The sequence below is a fragment of the Accipiter gentilis genome, chromosome 34 (genome assembly GCF_929443795.1).
Source record: "Accipiter gentilis chromosome 34, bAccGen1.1, whole genome shotgun sequence".
NCBI lineage: Eukaryota > Metazoa > Chordata > Aves > Accipitriformes > Accipitridae > Astur > Astur gentilis.
The window spans coordinates 619013-638444 of record NC_064913.1 but is presented as its reverse complement, the minus strand read 5'-3'; the positions used below and the strand labels follow the sequence as shown (position 1 = coordinate 638444).

General features: G+C 38.4%; 2 protein-coding genes across 3 annotated transcripts in view; one reads left to right on the top strand and one right to left on the bottom strand.

Annotated features, from left to right (window-relative positions):
• The window catches only part of GNS (glucosamine (N-acetyl)-6-sulfatase), a 25064-nt gene extending 13881 nt beyond the window's left edge, over positions 1-11183 (top strand). Inside the window, exons 11-15 of one of the 2 annotated variants that reach the window (XR_007504608.1) lie at positions 775-882; positions 1573-1683; positions 3604-3764; positions 4608-4743; positions 11098-11183. Coding sequence is in view for 1 of the 2 variants with exons in the window: in XM_049791993.1 (XP_049647950.1) it covers positions 775-882; positions 1573-1683; positions 3604-3764; positions 4608-4692 (465 nt within the window). In the remaining variant the exon portion in view is untranslated. Of the gene's footprint in view, positions 1-774; positions 883-1572; positions 1684-3603; positions 3765-4607; positions 8289-11097 lie in introns of those variants that run through there. The other variant, XM_049791993.1, reaches the window with a different exon arrangement.
• LOC126034372 (adipocyte plasma membrane-associated protein-like) overlaps positions 1-19432 on the bottom strand; it is a 21533-nt gene extending 2101 nt beyond the window's left edge. Inside the window, 9 exon segments of the mRNA XM_049791994.1 lie at positions 9078-9237; positions 10062-10257; positions 10980-11140; positions 12339-12451; positions 12882-13031; positions 14437-14535; positions 17881-18002; positions 18569-18658; positions 18814-19432. Of these exon segments, the coding sequence (XP_049647951.1) occupies positions 9078-9237; positions 10062-10257; positions 10980-11140; positions 12339-12451; positions 12882-13031; positions 14437-14535; positions 17881-18002; positions 18569-18658; positions 18814-18830 (1108 nt within the window). The 5' untranslated portion in view covers positions 18831-19432.

Below are 19432 nucleotides of genomic sequence, written 5' to 3'. Positions count from 1 at the left end.
ATAGAGTGAACCTGACCTTTCCAAAAAGTGAGCAGAAGCCTATTTAAATAAAGCTGCTTGCAGTTGATCCTTTTAGTTTTAATTAAATTCAGTCTATAAATTGAAGGCAGCTTACTTGGACGTAGGAGATCATCCAGATTTAAAACAGTGCTTTGCTTTTAAAACCTTGTATCCAAACCTTAAGCTGTTCTTCAGACAGAAGGTAAAAGGCATCTAGTTTAAACTCTGGAATCAAAACTGTGAAACTCATTGTTTTGCTTTATATGCCTGTGATGGTGCTGTATATTAACTTTAAACTTGCCTCTCCCCCTGTCTTTTAAAATAAAGCTACAAATAGAGCAGCTTAAAACTTTGTTGCTTTTTAAAGCTGTTTATCTTTTCTTACACCAAGGGTATCTTTTTCCATCTGTTGCAGTAGTGTGATATAAACTAAAGAGAAACAGCCTTGTTACAGGGATCTTGTCTGTAATATGGTAGTATCTGGCCACGGGGCTCCTATTTGGTAGTATTGCATGATTCTTTACAAATTGAAGATAGTACTTTAAACCCTCACAAGAAGGTGTACTAATACTTTTGGAGTCGGATCCTTGTCTTCCAGTTACACAAGACATTCTAACCTAAGGCTAAATACTATTTTAAGACTGACTCGGACTAGGGACCACAACTCAAACGGCCTTGTAAGCAGTGGGCAGCGTTAGTGTTACACCAGGCATAGAGAGTTCCTTCTGTTTTGCAGTGCAGTGGATACTCAGTCATGTTAACCTCTTGTCCTAGACAGGAGACAAAAATGTGACATGGAGATCGGACTTCTTGGTGGAGTACCAAGGAGAAGGATACAATGGCAGTGATCCTACCTGTCCTGGCCTAGGACCTGGAGTCACAGTAAGCAAGACCAAGATCTGTTAATATTAGAAAACAGCTGCTGAATTAAACCTGTTTGCTGCATGGACTAGCCTGGTTCTGTAAGTAAGCTCCCAGTGTCTTGGTAAGCAGGAGCTAGCTCTTTATGTCTGTAGAGCATTTAAGAATTGGAGAGACATCCAGCCACGCAGAACTGATGTGTCCATATGATTGTACAGAACACAGTCACCCTTTCAGCAGGAATCTGTAGGGCCTCAGGGCTGGAGAAATACGCAGGAAGGTGTGGGCTTGTCAAAGCGGGTGGCAGAGACATCACGTTCTTTCTAAACTTCTAATGAACTCGTTGCACAATTCTTACCTGTGACTTATTTAAATCACTAGCTACTTCCTGAATCAAAGAAGGTTTGCTTTAAGTAAAGCATCCCATTGGTGGTGTCTTTAGTAGAGTGTGTTGTGCTGTTTTCTTCAGTGTATGTACACTAGCTTCCCAAAGTCCACTTACTCGAGGTAAGTTGCGTAACACTTTCTCAAATTCAGACGAGCCAAGTTTTTGCTTAAAATCCCCAGTGGAGACTTGCATGTGTTAGACCAAGATCCTGGTGTTCATCAGTTAACTGCAGTTGGCTTGAGGTGGTACAGTCTCTAGGAGAAGGATAGCTAGTTCATCCTTTTTTTCCTGCTCTGAGTTTTTGTTCACTGCTCGCTTCACAGCACTGCTTCCCAGACTGTGTCTGTGAAGATTCCTATAACAACACATATGCTTGTGTAAGGACACTGTCAACTTCCTGGGATCTGCAGTACTGTGAATTTGATGACCGGGAGGTAAGTCTCTGTCTGACTAGCAGATGTCACAACCGTGTGAGTGACTGTCTGCACTCTTATCTGCTTTCAAGGTTTCCATAAAGTACTCTGAAAAGCAGACTAGCATTGCTCGCAGGATAAACAGTGAAGTATTTATCTGCTGGTGAGAATGTTTGACCAAAACTCTAGTGGTGTTCTGGGAAGAAGAAAAAAAAAAACCCCAAAAAAACCAAAAGGGGTGGGTGGGGAGTGAGGAAGGCACAATAGTGTGAACTATGATTATCACCTTCATTATTGCCCAACAGCCTCATGGGGAGCTGTGTTGGGGCTGGGCTCAGTTCTCTGTTCTACCCTAATTCCATGTGGCAGAGTCCTCCTGTATGACAAATGTTTTCTGTTATGCTGTACCTCTCTTGTTCTTATGTTCAGCTGCAAGTCTTTTCCTTGGGAAGAAGTGAAATCCCAGGCTAATGATTTCTCTTCTATGGCTCAATTTTTTGCCTGGCAAAAGAAGTATTTAAGTTATGATAAGGTTGAGACCTTTTTCACAGTTGTAAGTTGTTTGGGTATAAGGGACATAAAGTCCCCCCTTCAGAAACTGTTCAAATCTCATTAGCGGAGCACCTGCTGTGTGCACAAAAAACCTGGTGTATTACAGGGCTGATCTTCACTTGTGCCCCTTTGCACGCATTTGCTCCAGACAGTGTGTTGGATTTGAGGCAACTGGGTCACAAATATAATAAACTGTTTTGTCAACAGATGGGCAATAAATGCATAAACAGCAGGTATCCCCAGTTATCATGCCATCACACAAAACATTTCCTGACAGTCTACAGTGAACCAGTTAAACCAGGGGAGTAAATCCCTCAAGATGTTTTTTTTGCAGCAAGATAGAAAGAAAGGACTGTATAGGAGACCAAGATGCTGATTAGCAGACTCTGCCCTCCATTTTTTACTTTCTGACAATTTATGATGAAGTGAAATGAGTGTTGTAGTTTTCTTTGTGAAAGTAGACTCCAAAGTTGATCTGATAATACACTTCATGTCACTTCCCCACCTCCCCAGTAAGAAGGTATGGCTGTGGCATTTTTGGGTCACTCAGCTTACCTGGGTCAGCTAAATTAAGGTTAACAGTATTGGGAAGATGAAGCAATGTGGCTTTTAAGACTTTGCAGTGAACCTTACAAGAAAGCTTGCAAACAAAGTCTGTCTGGATACATCTTTATCTATGTTAGACACAACCCAGCCAGTTTTAATCAACATCATCTGCAATCAGGCCTCCTACTCTAGCACAGACAAAACCTCAGCTGAATTCTTGAGATATGTTTGACTCCTATTTGTCCCATGGAATGGTTTAGAGATTTAATGTACCAGAAAACAAACCTGCCCTCAAATCCTCCAGACTAACTTTCTCAAAGCATGCACGCACAGAAAAAGCTTTCTTGTATTGGGGTTATAGCATACTTGTATTCAGCAGATTTTGTACATGTAGTCAAGACACCTGTCTGAGATTGACAGCTGGAGGTACCTGATGAACATATAACGGTGCTATGATGCTCATGAAATTGTGTATTTTGGGATGTATTAATAAAAAGACAGCCAGCTTAACTGTAGCCTCTTGCTGTGGTCTTACAGTCCTAAGATGGGCTCTGTTTATCTGTTAGAAAAAAACCTGCTTGTAGGAGGTTCGCACTTTAGGTGGAAGTAAAAACTTTTCCAGTAATACTGTACTATCACAAAACTTTAGCTTTACCTACATGCTGTCCTGTCTTTGACCACTTAGCCACATGGCTAAATGTAGTGTCTGTGTGGGGATGCTGCAGTGTAGTTGAAAGTAACATTTGAGACTATATGCTGCCATAAAGTGTTCTTCACAAATAATCCCAGTAAATGTTAATCAGCATTTAGGACTTAATACAGTGCAGGAACTTTCTTCTACAGGTGTTTGTGGAAGTGTATAACTTGACTGCAGATCCACACCAGATCAATAACATTGCTAAAACAATTGATCAAGAAATTCTAGAAAAGATGAACTATCGATTAATGATGCTGCAGTCCTGTTCAGGAGCAACTTGCCGTACACCAGGTGTCTTCGATCCTGGGTAAATACTGAATCAATTATTACAATACTTCTAAATGTTATTAAGTATTTTTAAAATTAAGCTTTTATAGAGGATATTTATGATGGAATGTGATATTACTGCCATACATACTGTTGTTTAACAGAGATGCTTTCTTGATTCCATTTTTTCATGTTTAATCTCTATTTTAATTTAACCTACCAAATATAACTTGATGGTATTAATACTACTACTACAATCTTGTCAGTCACTGTTGACTTAGAATAGCTGAAGCTTACAGCTGTCCTGAGTAGTCAGAGACAAGGGACCTCAGCTTCGCCTGCAAATAAGGAAAAGCACTGCATGTTTCTGTAGGCGGGCATTTTCCAAAGACTTGCTCTGATTGTTCCTGGAGATGCTGTTAGCAAAGAACACTTCCTGTGGGACCTAAGCTGTATGGGTTAGTCAGCTGTTGTAAGCAAACAGGAGTTCTTACCTCAAAATTCAGTTGGTAATCATTTGGACCGAAGCTTTTTTTAACAGCTATTTAAAATGTCTTTACAGTTGTGCTACATAAGTTTGTAATTTGAGGCAGCAAAGCTTTCTGTTAGAATGCATCTCCTGAATGCTTAATGTTATACATGCCAATATGCTGTTGGTATGTCATGGCTAGTATTTCTTTCTTTGTAGACTACCAACTCCTTAGTTGCATGTCATTGTAATTAATCTGTTGCAATATGTTGAGATATTGTCCCTCATGCATCCTGTTAAGAAAGCAGCTATTCACGTAGCCTTGTACCAGAGCTGCTCTAGAAATAAGTTATTTCTAGAAGCGTTGGTCACCGTGGATTAACAGTAGCTCACACACTCTGTTGCTTTCTATAGGTACAGGTTTGACCCGAGGCTCATGTTCAGCAATCACGGTGTCCGGGCTCGGAGGTTTTCTGCACAGTCCTTGAAAGGCACTTAAGAGCCTCTTGCAGTATCTCCTACTGACCAGTTTCTCCAGTGACTGCAGCAGGTCTGTCTCTAACTCTTGTGGATCACAGCTGGAAGACTTTTAATGGGCTATTCCAACCCTGTTTGGAAGAAAACCCCTTGTCTTTAGCTGGTTGCCTTGTGCAATATGTATATTTTTACAGCTGAACTGTAACTCTAAATTGTTAGACACAGCTAATCTGTCTTGCTCAGAGAGTTGATTACCACCTTTGTCTTTCAAGTACCTTTTCCTATCACAGGCACAGAGGTGAACCTATGCCTATGAATCTGAACAGTTTATTTTGTTCTAAAAATCAATAAATGCATATTTGAGTCAGGTTAGATAGGCAGGTGCTATTGCACAGTAATGCTCACCCATATTCAGTGTCACAGACTTTCTTAAAAGCTACAGTTAATTATAGGTTTCCTGTATCAAGCTCAAAGCTGTTAATGGCAATAGTAAACCAGCCCAAAACAGTGTAGGAAGGCATTAGTCAGAACTGTAGGATCTGACTAGCAAGTGTCTTATGCAGAATTAAAATCCATATGCTAAATACTCTCTTTCAATGAGACCATTTCAGATAAGACCAATGAATTTTGTAGGACAGCTTTGGTAGCTTGCAGACAAGAATGTAATTTCAACCTCCTTCTAGTTTGAAATGCTAGAATGGGTTACTATGTACTACTCAAAAAATTCTTAGGGCTTAATATAGGCTTCCTAGTGAGTTAAACGAAAGAGTGTTGAGACTAACAAGTATTCAAATAAGTGTGCCTGTGTTTTGAGCTAACTATTAAGTCTGTTTTAACTTGTGAACAGAAGTAATACTAAAAAAAAAAAATCCACCAAGAAACCAAACCAGGGCACCATAGTAGAGTTGATCTGTCTGTCTCTAACCTCCAAATATCTTGAATTGTCTAACATGTTGATTAGATTCTTGAACGTAAATTATTTTGAAAGCAAACTAGCTAAAAATAAATAAATCATTGCTTGCTAAAGTTAGGCTAAGAGGGCTATTTTAGGCAGTTTAAGTGCTTCATAGTGTTGCTTTTTGGTTGAGACATAACTATTCAGAACCTGCAGTAAGTGGCCTTCGCACCAAAGGACTGCATGTCAGAGGCCTGACTGCAGTATGTTACCACTTGGTTCCCCTTTGGAAGGGTGATGTTGTCTTTTTAACCTGGTCTGAAATGCAGCTGTCACTTGCACCCAAACTTGAGTATCTTTCTAAATCTTGAAAAACACCCAAACTTGCATGAGCGTGTAACTTCTACATAGATTCATTGGCAAAACACCTTCTAGAAGCACTGAATTGTGTCTCTTTTGCAAGACAAGTTCATGTTGCTTGTGTGCAAATCAGCTGTGTTATCCAGGTGAGATAATCGTTCCCTTGTCAAACAAACTGTGGCACAACTGTTTAGTTTTCAGTTAGTTACTTCAGATCTTTTTTATACCCAAATAGAGAGCATGATGATTTCAGCTTCTGTCATGTAAAACCTTCTACTAAGTAATCATTGAGTAGGCAACAAAGTATGACCCTTTCAAAACTGTGAAGGTACATGCCCCAGGGCACAGATCTACAAACTGGATGCAGGCAATGCTACAGAAAGATAAATTGAACTTCCTTGGCTTTTAATTCTGAAGCACAGAAGTTGTCCTTCATGTAGCTTAGAGTTGCAAACTTCTGTGGTGGTCTACAGGTTAGATTTTACAGAGCTTTTGTCTCTAACTCATTGTTTCAAATCTCTAGAGTAACCAAATATTTGGAGAAGAAAAACTGCTTGAAAGGTAACTAACTGTTCCACTGAAGCATCTGTATAAATGCAGAGGTTTTGGGATATTCAAACTACTTACTTTCAAATACTCAGGACTGTTTGGGGTTTTTTCCCACTACAACTGTAGTTTTATCCTGGTTTTTGTTTCTCAAGCCTTAGTATTGCCCATCGATATCCTTCAGATTCTGTTTTGTCTTTAAAAACAAAACCAAAGTTGTTTTCATGCTCTCAAGCATTTTCTTGCACACTGAGCTAAACTTAGAGTTCATTTATCTAGTGTTTTGCTCAGATAATTCTAGCAACTTAGACTTGTTCTTTGTTTAAACTTCTTGGTAGCTGTGTGGAGGCTAGAGTGAAATACATGGATTGCTGCACATCAAACCCTCAACAGTTCTATCAAATCTACATCATGTGTCAAGTTTCTACTTAAGTTTCAGTGCAAGTAATGTGTGTTACATTGCTGCTGAATAGAAAAAACTTTGTTATGGTACAGATGTCTAACACTATCTTTTTTTTAAAGTGATCTTAAGCCATAAAAAGGAAACTTTCTTTGAATGATTTACTTTTTGCCTAATAACTAACATGAAAGATGAGTGAATTGATATAGATTGTTCAGTCAGTGTGACCAGATGTTTTACACAAATTAACACTTGCTATCTGCATGTACCTGTAAAGCATTTTGTAAGGAGGCTCAGTAACTTACACTCTCAGAGAACCACACCATACCTGACATCTGTCATGGGTAGTAAATGGGGTATTAAAGTAAAATTCAGAATGAAATTAGTCAGTCCTTACTTAACCAGAACAGTGCTTCAGGAAGATACCTGTTTCACTCCCACTTTTGATGAAGTTGTAAGAACTGTTCAGCAAAAGCATGTAGCTGAAGGGAGAACAGGAGCCAAGAGCTACTTGCCTTCCGTGGCTTTCAGAGGAGTTTGTCACTTGTCTGGTGTCTATTTCCACAAAGCAATTAATTCTGAATATTTTTACAACCTTGAATGAATAGTGTTAATTGTTATCCTTGATGATTAAAAAAACACTATGAAGGAATTTTGACTCTTCTCGAGACCTAATTCCCAACCAAGTGATTTTAAAACTAAATGGTCTTCCTGGATACTTCATTTCATATGCTATTTGACCATGGCTGTATCTGTACCTTGATATTGAAGGCATTCATGTTAAGTGAAAGGGCCTTGCCAGTACACAGTTCTAAACAAAAGGGCCTGACCAGTACAGACTTGGGTTTAGGTAAAATGTGATTTTTTTAAAAAAAATTTTTTTAGATCATTATTATCAAAAGCAGAGCTGTGAATTTTAATGATCTCTTCTGGTAAAGTAGATAGATATTAGACAGGGAGAAATACAGGTAATAACTTTATTACATTATCCTAAACCAAAAAACACTCAGTATCATCCCTTCAGTGTAAGTGAATACAGCTGGTACATGCTTACCCAGCACAGGCCCAGTAAATTGGGCTGCTTCATTTTGAGGAATAAAGCATGTGATACATACATACAAACATACACCCAAAGCAGGTATAATACCTTTTCAATCAAATCAAATTTAAGACTGATTCTACAAGCTAAATACAATTATTTCATCATAATGAAACAGCTGTCACTTATTGTAATTCAATTAAAATTAATTTTATTTGTATTATTCTCTCTGTATGTGAGCATACTTTGCTGTAGCATGTTGTGAGCATACTTAACTCCTGCTGTTTGAAATGTTTGTTTAGAAAGTGCCCTTCCAGAGGACCCTGTTCACTGCTGCACTTTTGGGGAAAGAAAAAATAAACTGCCTATCAAACTGCCTATCTTTCTGTTACTGAACTTCAGTTAAACCTTTCCCCAGGATCAAGCGGTATCACACTTCTAAAGACTGAATTCCTAATTTCTAAGCTTGTTCTCTGCTTACTGCCCTGCTACAGCCCACTGGTGAACTTTTGTATGGTCACAGGGGACCTTATGTACAACATCCAGCAAGACAGCATGTGACTAATTTGCACCTGGAAGAAACACTAAGGCAAGAGAACAAATTTAAATGCAAGCTGTACTTGCTGATAGTTCCTTGGAAACTGATATAGTTGAATGATGGAAAACTTTAACAAAAGAGACAAGGGAGAAACTGCTGTTCATCATTAAAAGCAGTATGTTCTGCCTCTGGGAAAGAGGAAGAATAAAATCCTACATAAGGCTTTTTCCAAAATGGGGACTGTGAGCAAGGGTACAATACCTGCTTTTTACCTCAATCCCTGTTACAGAGTTGAATTCCTCAGATGAGTCTGTGCAACTGTTTAAAAATATATACATAACTATTTTCTGAACTACAGAGCTAGATGAATTGGTACCGTTAACCTATTTTTAAGCCTGAGGCTTTCACAAGCTTCTAAAGCAAGTATTTCTGCATTGTATTTTTCATTTCTGCCTAACCATGTGGTATCAGTTTAATTTCTCTTTCAGTGATGTAGCAGTCTTCCATTAAGTAGAGAAAAATATTTAGTGGCTGCTTGAAACAATGTTACTATCTTTCTTTTGATGCTCCAGCTTATGAAAACTGTAATGTTTACTGTAACACCACAAGAAAAGGCAACTCTGTATTACCTAGATACACCTTCCCATCGTGCTCAAAGACATCACTGACTGCCCAAGTGACACTACCATCAGGGTCATGGAAGCTTGCCACAATGTCTCCTTTGTCGTTAATTTCTAAGAACAAGCCATGTTTGTGAAGAAAAATGCTGTAGAATGATAAAGGAGTCACCTGTTTTAGAAAAAGAAATACCCAGTATTAACACTTCATTCAAGAGGTGGGAGGGGAAATTCCATGACTAGAAAAAAATAGCAATGCTAATATATTGCTTTCCAGATGTTGCTCTAGTCAGATTCAGCTGTCACTTAATCTTTTGGTAATATCTACTGGAGTGTGTCTAAAGCTGCCAGTCCTGTAATCACTCACTGATCTTAAAGTACAGTCAGCGCCTGCTTGCTCAAGAAGGTGTGGAAGTTGTTTGTACTTATTCCAGCTGCCAAAAGCCACCCATTTTCTAAAAGCAGGAATTAGAGGAACTTGATGGAACACAACTTAATCACCCACTTCAGTGGATTTCCTGTGCAAGTTCTAGGGAGAAGGCAGCATGGTTCTTAGAAAAAGTAGCATGGTTAATCATAATCAGCTCCATGACTCTTGCTTGGCAAGAATGACTTCGTAGAGTTTGATTCCTGTAGCAAAATCCTCATATTTTCTGTCAAAGGTTCTTCATTTGCCTTGACAATACCATGTTGCTACAAAGAATGGGCTGAGAGCTTGCAACTAGAGACTACTTATTGTCAATACTGATTTTTCTACTTTATAAATGGGTTCTTGGTATTACCACAACAGTAAAACTGCTATGTTTTAAGATGTAAAAAAGAAACCAGTCCTCAAATGTTCCAGAAAAATCAAAGTTAGTATGTGTTGGTATGCTGGCTGGTAAAAATGAAGCAGTCACTTGTGTTTCCTAATGAAGAATAACAAGTTTTTTAATACTTAAAAAAATTAACATTTTTGTGATATTGATAGTTAATACTACACAGTGTCAAAGTTACCTTTGCAATAAATCTCTTCAGGAATGGATACGGTCCTAAAGCATCCAGAAAAGGAGAAAAGAAACTAGGAAAGCGAGTAGTAGATATTCCAACCCTGTATAAGCCTGTGTGTGATAATCTGATGTTGTCTGGATACCCAGGCAGGTTGTCCACAAAAACTTCTTTTTTTCCTGCATTAGCTCCGCTCACCCAATAGCTGCAAAAAGGGAATTTTATATGAGTTACAGTGGCTGCTGCAAAATACAGCAAGCTTAACAGCATGGAAGATCCATCATTTTGATTCATGCAAGGAATTTTTCAAGATACAGAAAAGGACTCTGCGGGAAGCAGTAAATGCAAAGAGGCACTAAACTTGAGTAACAACAATTGGTCAAAAACCCCTCATCTTTCTACGTTTAACATAAAGAGTATCTCCCAGGTTCTATTAAAAAAAGCTAGTAATGGAAAATGTGCCTCTTAAATGAACACTAATATTAAATTTGGCTTTAGAACTTCCATGAAATAGAAAACTGTTAAAACACTGACTCCCTTTAAAATGGGAAAAAGGGGGCGTTATGCTAATCATAATCACGCAGTGACACTTATCCTCTGAGATCTGCTGTAACTAATAATGGAGTCATCAGGATACTTGTAATTGAGTCTGAGGGAACTGGGGTCTGATATATCAGTAAATCAGTATAGAAAACATTTGGCAGTGGGAAGAGCAACTGTTAATCTCTACCTAGAATTAACTAAAACCTGTGACTCTTGCAACAGAAAAAAGTTATTTAAACTGAGCTTCCAATAGCAACCCTGTTAACTGCACATCTTCAGTGAAGTAAGGAAAAACAGAAAAGGATGAACATGAAAATCATGTCTATGAATCAATCTAAAAACTTGTAACATTAATATATAACATTTTATTGACATTTAACATACCGTATGATTCTACATATGCTGGTTTCTGCTATTAGTATGTAATCTTCGTAGGGAGACAGTGCAATCCCATTTGCCATGTACAAGCCACTGAGCACCGTTCTTGCTGTTCTTGTTACAGGGTCATAGGCCAAGAGGCGACCAAGATGGTTTGTTTCAATTACCTTAATCAATACATCTAATGAAAAACTAGGCTATCAAAATACCTAGTTTCAATTAGAACAGAAAATATTCAGCAGTTGTGTTAACATAAATTAGATAAAAGCAGACTTTACAAAATGGTAGATGGCATCTTTATAAAAACACTAAAGGAGCAAAGGATTCTGTTCATGTCATTTCCCAGGCTGATCACAGCATTCTTGTAAAAACAGGAACACGGGGGACTGTAGTGTATGGTTTATACAGCCCAGAGTTCTAACTATGCTACTCTGCAGTTCCTGCTTTAGTAAAATATTGAGGCCTATCAGGCTTCTGTGAACAACTTCAAATCAAACAAGAAAGCATTCATGACTGTTCTGCTAAAGCGAACGAACAGCTGACATTTTACTTCTGATATGAAAGAATTTGAATAAGTTTCTTCTGCTACAAATCTGCAGTGCAGCTTTGAATTATATACACATAAGCCCTGTGAAGAGGAAACTGCCTTTATGTTTGTCATTTGTACTGGCAACCCCTTGTCAAGTCTGAAATACTAAACTGCAAAGATGACGTACTACCACACAATAATTCTGACAGCTTTAAGAAACTGCAAGTGGCACATAAGAGAGTTCAACTATTCCAGGGGTTTTTCCCCTTTTTAATAACTTGGATCTTGATTCCCACCCCTTAAATATATTTCCCTTTGTGTGATTTTTCTCCTGGCTTAACTTTATCCACAGTTCTGGTAGTAAAGACGAGACTCAGTGTAAACTTTATGTCTGTGACCTCACTGAATTTCAGCTTTACAGACAGTTTGTTCTAGATAAAGTTCTCCTCAAAGGCTATGACTACACAGAAGAGATACCTTCAAGTAGACCAGCAATTAGCTACCTTGCATTTACTGCAGTACAAGAGCATGCTTGTAGACAGATACCAGAGAGAAACTAACAAGCTGTAAAAATCCAGACTGTAGTGTATGGCATGACAATTTCTTTGGGTAGTCATACCCAGAGGTTTTTTTCAGGAAAAGCAGCTACAAAATAGCACAGCCCATGCCCTGCCCCAGGGCTCCAGCACGCTGCATTCATAGCATGCTTGGCTAAAACACACAAGCCCAGTAGAAAAAAGCTGGTCTCTTCTGCATCCTAGTATGTGGTGCTGCCAGCACAAAAACTAATACTTAAGCTGCCCAAACAAATGGCTACAATGATTACCTCATCTCACCTCATATTTGTGATGTCGTCTTTCCCACTTGCTACTTGAATCCGTAAAATAAATCAAATTTTTCTTTGATATTTCTAAGCCGTTTAGGAATTTGAAAGGCAGCCCATCCACACCTAGTTAATAAAAATGACTACTGATTAAAATAAGTGCAAAACCACCAAGTGTTCAAAATTATTCAGATCCACACAAGCTTAATATTTCAGACATTGCAATTCCAAATATCATAGTTAATGCTATCCTTAATTTGTCCCAAGCTGAAGTCCAAGTCCCAAATTACTTTCATTTGCAGGGAAACATGTTCAGGCTGCAGCTCAACGTAACACATACCAAACCAAAAGCCTCTGACAAATATAATTGCTTTTGTTTTCCTCTTCTTTAAACAAATCTTAAAAATACAAAGCCAATGGGCTTTCAATCACTCCCAGTTCCCACACCAAGTAGTACTGATGTCAACTGATTAAAGTGCCTCCATCTTCCAATTTATATGTAAGCATGAAGACCAAATCCAGGATCAATTTACTTCCCCACTAACTGTAGCATCACCTTTTTCACTTGACAGCAGGAGGGTTTTCTCTCCTGTCCTTGGATTGACTTTGTACAGGCCTAAGTATGAATCCACCACAATCACGTTACCATCCTGATCCATTCGGACTCCATGGGGCCGGCCACATACTGGTTCATAGTCTGGAGTTCCTGAGATACAAATAGGAGAATGTGTAAGACCAGGAGGTTGACAAAATGAAGATCCCAAAAATGCAAAGGCTGAAAAGCACTTAACTACCATTCTTGAATAAACTACATCCTTAAAAGCTTCCTTAAACTGTCTCTAAAAGTAAGTTGCAATGGAAGTGACCGTATAACATCACTCTAGTCATCTCTGTTCCTTATTACTTAAGAAAAAAATTTGCTGCCAACCTTCAAAGAAATTCAACTCTACTCTGTTTCCCAGACAACTTTAAAGATGACTGAAAAACTGGTAGGATTACTAAATCAGTGGGGAAAAAAAGGATTAGCTACTGTTTATTTTATATCCCCAAGAAAAAGATGGGAGAAAGCCACTTTTAGGCAAGATTTGACTACTTCCCTTTAGCTGAGGGGCCCAAGTGCCACGGGTCCTTTATAATCCTCAGGTAAAACTACAAAAACCAGATCTACCATGTTTAGTATTTTTATAGTGAGTAATTTTCCTGAAAGCAGTGAAATTAGTAAAGCTTGACACCCTACAGTTTTGTGACCTAATGCCCTCTACTCCAAAGTATGTATTCCCCCCTAGTACTCCAGTAAGCAAGGGACAACATCCATTGCAGCTCACTAGAGCTGCAACAGATCATTAACACAAGCTGACTGATTGACTGACAGCTGCCAAAAAGTTAACAGCTGAGTTCTGATTTCACTCTGAATGGATCAATCATTTTTGGTTTCTTAACCTGTCAGTTATTTACATAAGCCTCAAAACAGTTCAGTAATCTTTGAGAATTCTTTCAAATTCAGTCAAGACTAGCCCATAGCACAGGGACTTTGGGGACAGGGAAAGCACCTACATAACTGTCACATGTTTATGAAACGAGGCTAAAGCCAACCAGCTATTTTAATGGCCTTTCAGGCCTGCTTGATTCATCAAAACCAAACAGGATAAAAACATAAACATTTCAGTGTTTGTCTTCCTCATTTACACATAAGGAAAGAAAATGCAACCTTGTAGTCCAGTTACTGGTGATGGTACCAGGACATGCTATTCTGAATCTTCAATTCTTTTGTAAGATTTGAACTGTTTCTAAAATACATTTTGATCTTAAGGCAGGAAAATAATTGGATAAATCCTGTCTTTAGACCACCCTCAAAAAGCTTTGTATAGAAGGACTTCTCTAAAATAAAAATGGCAATCCATGGCAAGTCAGTCTCAAGGGCTGGAGAAGTGTGCCATTATGCCTTAATCTTGCCTACGTTAAGAAAAAAAACGATAGCAGGCTTCTCTTGCAAATTTGCATAAAAGAATCAGGAAACGTTAACAGTAGCTAAAATAGCACTTCAATTTCTCATTCAGTGACATTTGTATGAACAAGTTTGTTGTCATTTTCACATCAAAACTGTCGCTCACCACATTCAGGCATATCCTGCCCCATTTGAGTAATGAAATGCAGCTGGCCACCACTGATCATCCATAGTTTCCCATCCACAGTACCAGTGTAGATATTACCTTAAAATAAGTATATTAGAAGACTGTTTTAAAAGGGACCAAGGCAAAAAAAGCTTACTAGAAAAGAAGGACAGTTCCTCATTATTGCGAGCCCTTCCTTTCTCCTAATTTATATATTCCATGCACACACAAAGCAACGAAACAGACAGGAAAACATACAGCTTAAATATATTTTTATAAAGCAGAAAGAGCAATAATAAGTTGGTGATTAGAAAAAATAGGAATTGTTCATATGTTTATTTTCAATAAACACAAAACATTAAAAGCTATCTTACGACTCCTCTGGGATAGCAGCAAAGGCATCAAGGACTGGACTAAAGATTCGTAGGGATGTTCTCTTACCGTCAGTGAAAATCAGGGAAAGCATTAGCAGAGCTCACACGATCTACCTTTTTGTCCTGAGGGTTCTGCCATGTTACCAGCTAGCTAAAATGTTCAGCAGGCAAAAGGAAAACATTACAATGACTGATCCAAAACAAGAAAGTAATCCTTCTCCTAAGACATTAAAATCCTAAGCAAAAAAACCAAGTGTGTTTTGGTTTTGGTTTTTTGACCCCATTTTGCTTTGGTTTTGAGCGACGAGAGTAATACAAAAAAATGTGTAAGTTTTTGTTAAAGGACTAAGCACTTTTTTTATTGGATACCTGCTCAGCAGTTGCTTTCTTCTCTGCTTTTAAAGGCAAAAGCCTCACAGGAAGTCTTCAAATCTTTTGACGTTGTATTGTCAAATACAATTGCCAAAACCTTCTGTGTAGAGTATCAAAGGGAAAACACTAGCAGTGATTAAGCCCCACCTTTGAAAAATAGTGTCCTCCTACCTTCTGACTAGTCCAGGCTCTGAAATAGTACAATGCACATGACCAGTCCCAGGCTTACTGTTCAACAAAATACACGTTTAGTGTAAATTCTGTTAACTGTCTGGAAACATTCCTCTGATATGTCTTTTATTTACATAGATTGAACTAAAGTAGACATTGTTTTCTTTAGGTGTGACCTGCATTTTCACCCAGGCCTTGTTTGCATTTAAAAATGTGCACTGTCATTTGGCAACAGGTGTTAAAAGACACTACATATAAGTTATGCTATCTTTCCATGCCAATATTACTAAAAAACCATGGATTCTGACTTTGCCTAAAGAGCATTTACACCAGAGCAGATAAACAGGTATAAAAATGTCTAGCATCTGCTCACACATCTGTGGAAAAATGTTATGACCAAAGAGGACAGATTCTCACAGTATCAGCTGTCAGATCTAGATTAAAAGAATTGTCTAGGATTACTGGCATACAGAAAGCACCTGTTTATCCAAAGGGAGAACTTCAGAGCCACTGTTCAATACGACAACTTTGCCTGGGAAAAAACAGAGGCTGAATTTTGCTGTCATAAAATATACTGGCATTCCAATGCCTCCTGAGGCATGTTGGAAACAGCTGAAATATCTGATCACGTACCAGATTCTGTATTTAAAGAATTGTAATGCTATTTTCTATCATGCTATGCACTAGACTATGATGCTATATTTAGATTTATATAGCTAGTGCAAGTGGGTTTTGCACTAGACTTCGCTCATGGGTAGAGAGAAAAAAAAAAACCAGAGCTATTCTAACTTTCCAGAATATCCTGTCTTATTCATATGGAAAACAGCATTTACCTAAATCAAGGCAACATCACCACAACACTTAGAACAACCTTGGGTCATATTGTATGATTTCAACTGACTGAATCCAGTCTCCTAAAACATCCCTAAATGCAAGGAAGATACACGGTAGCATTAACACACTCAAGAAAAATAGAACCAAAACAGTATTTTATACAGCATCGTGAAAGAGATTACATTTGGCAACACAGAGCATTTGCAGGATTAGTCCTCATATTTAAAATACGCTCTGCAAAATTTCAGTTGTGAACACTACCCTTTCTGAAAGTTGTAGAGGAAGAAGTGGAGAACAAAAAGTGTGATAAAAAGACAATTTAAAATAGCACCTTTGAGGAAAGCAGGAACAAAACAGCTTTGAGAAGACATTTGCTTGGAATGGGTGCCTCAATGCAAGGTGTTGAGCTAGGTCCCTTCCAGGCCTATGCTGCCATGACTGAAAATGCTTCCAATTTCAGCTTGCACAATGGCAAACAAGAACGTTCCAGATGATTACCTCTCACCTCTGTAGCACACAACACAAGACAGTATCTTTCACAAAAACATGTCTGAGGCTATTCAATATTTCCTTGAAAAATACCATAAAACTAGCACCAGCAATAAGAGAGGGTGTCTGAACTGCCTGGCTTGAACCACTCTGGGCTGGGAGTTGCCTGCTTCTCCCTACTGGCTACTGCAGGAATCTATTTTACCCACTTACACATCAAGAAGAAAACAATTCCTCCAGAACAGGTAAGTCCCAAGTCCACAGCAGTAAACCTGTGTCCTAAACAGAAGATCACAGTGTGTCTCCTCTGTTTGGCTTGAACTTTCATTACAATCCCTACTTTGGTCACACTCTGGGTAAGAGAGTTGTTGGAAAGATGCAAAACGCTACACCGCTTCAGCCCTCTGCTTTCCACCATCTGTAAGGTTCCTACACCTACCATTTTGCAATCTCACAGCTGCCAGACTACGAAGATGAATTATGTGGATAAGTAAGAGTTTTTTTGCGACAGTGAAAAGTTCTTTCATATTCCAAGCTGCTCTAAAAATATGTTTTTGAGAACTATGCAAATTTTAAAACCATTCCATTTGCCTTCCCTCTCTGGCTCCATGTTCAATAAGAGCTTTTGAAATAAGAGCGTGCTGAACTCAGTGACTGAGCTCAAGCAGCAAATTAACACTGCTTTTGGAGACCTGAAACAGAAAAAAGAAGAACAAAAACCAACGCAAGCTTACCACTAGTTCCATGTCAAAAGCCCAAGCTTAGACACACATTTAGAATAATTCCCACAAAAATCTTTAACTGTTTTTGCATATTACTTTTAGAGAATATGCCATTTTATACGTTTTTAAAATTATATTTTAATAAGACTTCTAGATGTCACCAATTTGTGGGTGTATGTTTTTTAATATAGCAGTAGGACGTTCGCTGTGTCCTTGGGAGCAGCAGATAACAAAATGTTCTGGAATATTTCCAGGGAAATGTTTACAAATGTGAAGATACGGAAGAACATACAATTATCTTAATATTTTTGGAGCAATCATTTAGCAAACATTCCTATTTTACTTTCTTCGGATTTAATCCTTAATTCTTGGATTTAACTTCTTAAGTCTTCTATTTTAATAACTTGACCAAGCAGACATATCAGATGTATAATATGTAGCAGAGGTATATAACTTTACCCATATGGAAGTTATCTACTTGCCTTCATCATCAACAGTAAAAGACTCAGGACCTTTCAGTTGGCCTGTGAAGATTCTTTGTCCACTCTGAAGCTTTTTATTCACTTGCAGTGATCCAACTAAGGCAGGAGGTGGCTTTTCAAAACTGCACCAAATTAATAATAAATGTGAGAGACAAGACAACGTTAGACTATAAAATTATTTGAAGAGAAAATAATAGGACTTTATTCCAGAGATACTAGTAACAAGGAATTCTCTTTTTTTAAATAATTTGTTAAAACTCTTAGTGTTTGTTAAAACTCTTACTTCAAACTAAATTAACAATTCTGTGGAGCTTGCAGGCCCAGGCTAAAAAGAATACAGACTTTAGGTTTGGGGTTTTTTCTGAAATCAATACCAACACAAAATTGCCATCATCCTAGAGAGTTTTATTCCCTATCATTAGTCTGACATCTACTACCAATCTCTCTACGTGTATGTATGAATACTGCACTGGTCAGCACTGTTATGCCTGAAATTCACTTGTTTAAAAAAGTGTTTCTATTTTCCAGTTTTATATGAGAAACACAACTTCTCCTGCATATGAAATTAAGTAGCATGCTTTATATGCTCCTGCAGGATGAAAAGTATAAAAGAAGTTTTGAAAGCACAGGTATTTCCCAACAAGCACAAGTATGCTATTAAACTTTAAAATGTAGCAGGGGAACATACATGAACGGTTCTGGATCAATGGGAGATGGTAAAAAGTAAATGCTAGCAAAAATCGCAAGGACTGCAGCTGGAAACGCCCACACTGGGAACCTGGGAGGAAAAGAAAACAATTCTATATCATGCACATACAGGAGGAGGGCAGGAGGAGAAAAAGAAGAGTCAATTATTTATTTTTTTCTCTAAAAGTTAAAAAATTTCAGTACTAAAAGTTAAGACTAAAGGAAGGCAAAGCAGACTGCAACAACCTGGCAATCCCTGCCATGGAGAGGAGTGGCCCTGCTGCTCCACAGGCAGTACTGCTGTCTTGCTCCGTCTCCACACTGGAGCTCTTCAGTCTCCGGACAGGTGATCCAGTCAAAAGCCACAAGGTTTCTTTTGCCAAGTTGCTTTTCTAGTAGTACATAACTGCTGTAGGCAGAGACCCAAGCCCAGTTACTTGTGTGGTGAGCAACTTTGATGACTCTAGTATCTTTAAGGCCTTTTACCAAACTTACCCCAGCCAAGTATTGGAGTATTTGCTATTAATGGGTTTTACCAAGTGCATACATAGTCATAATATGGTTGTTGCACACATGAAGCTATGAGGTCTCACATGAATCGACTTTCAAGGAACTGGTCAAACCATTATCTCCTCCATTGCAGGGCTGCAATGCCCAGGGAAGAGCAACAGAGACACCAAAGCGACCACCAAAGTAACAATTCAACTAGAGAGGATTAAACCGTTTTTAAGAAACACAGAATAAGTAACCAGAAAATTAAACGTACTTGTTGCCAGAGAACACCACTAAAATGCCTTTAAAAAGGGGCAAAAGGCACTTGCTGAGAAGGGAGGACCTGAGGATCACCTCCAGCCCAGGACACTTC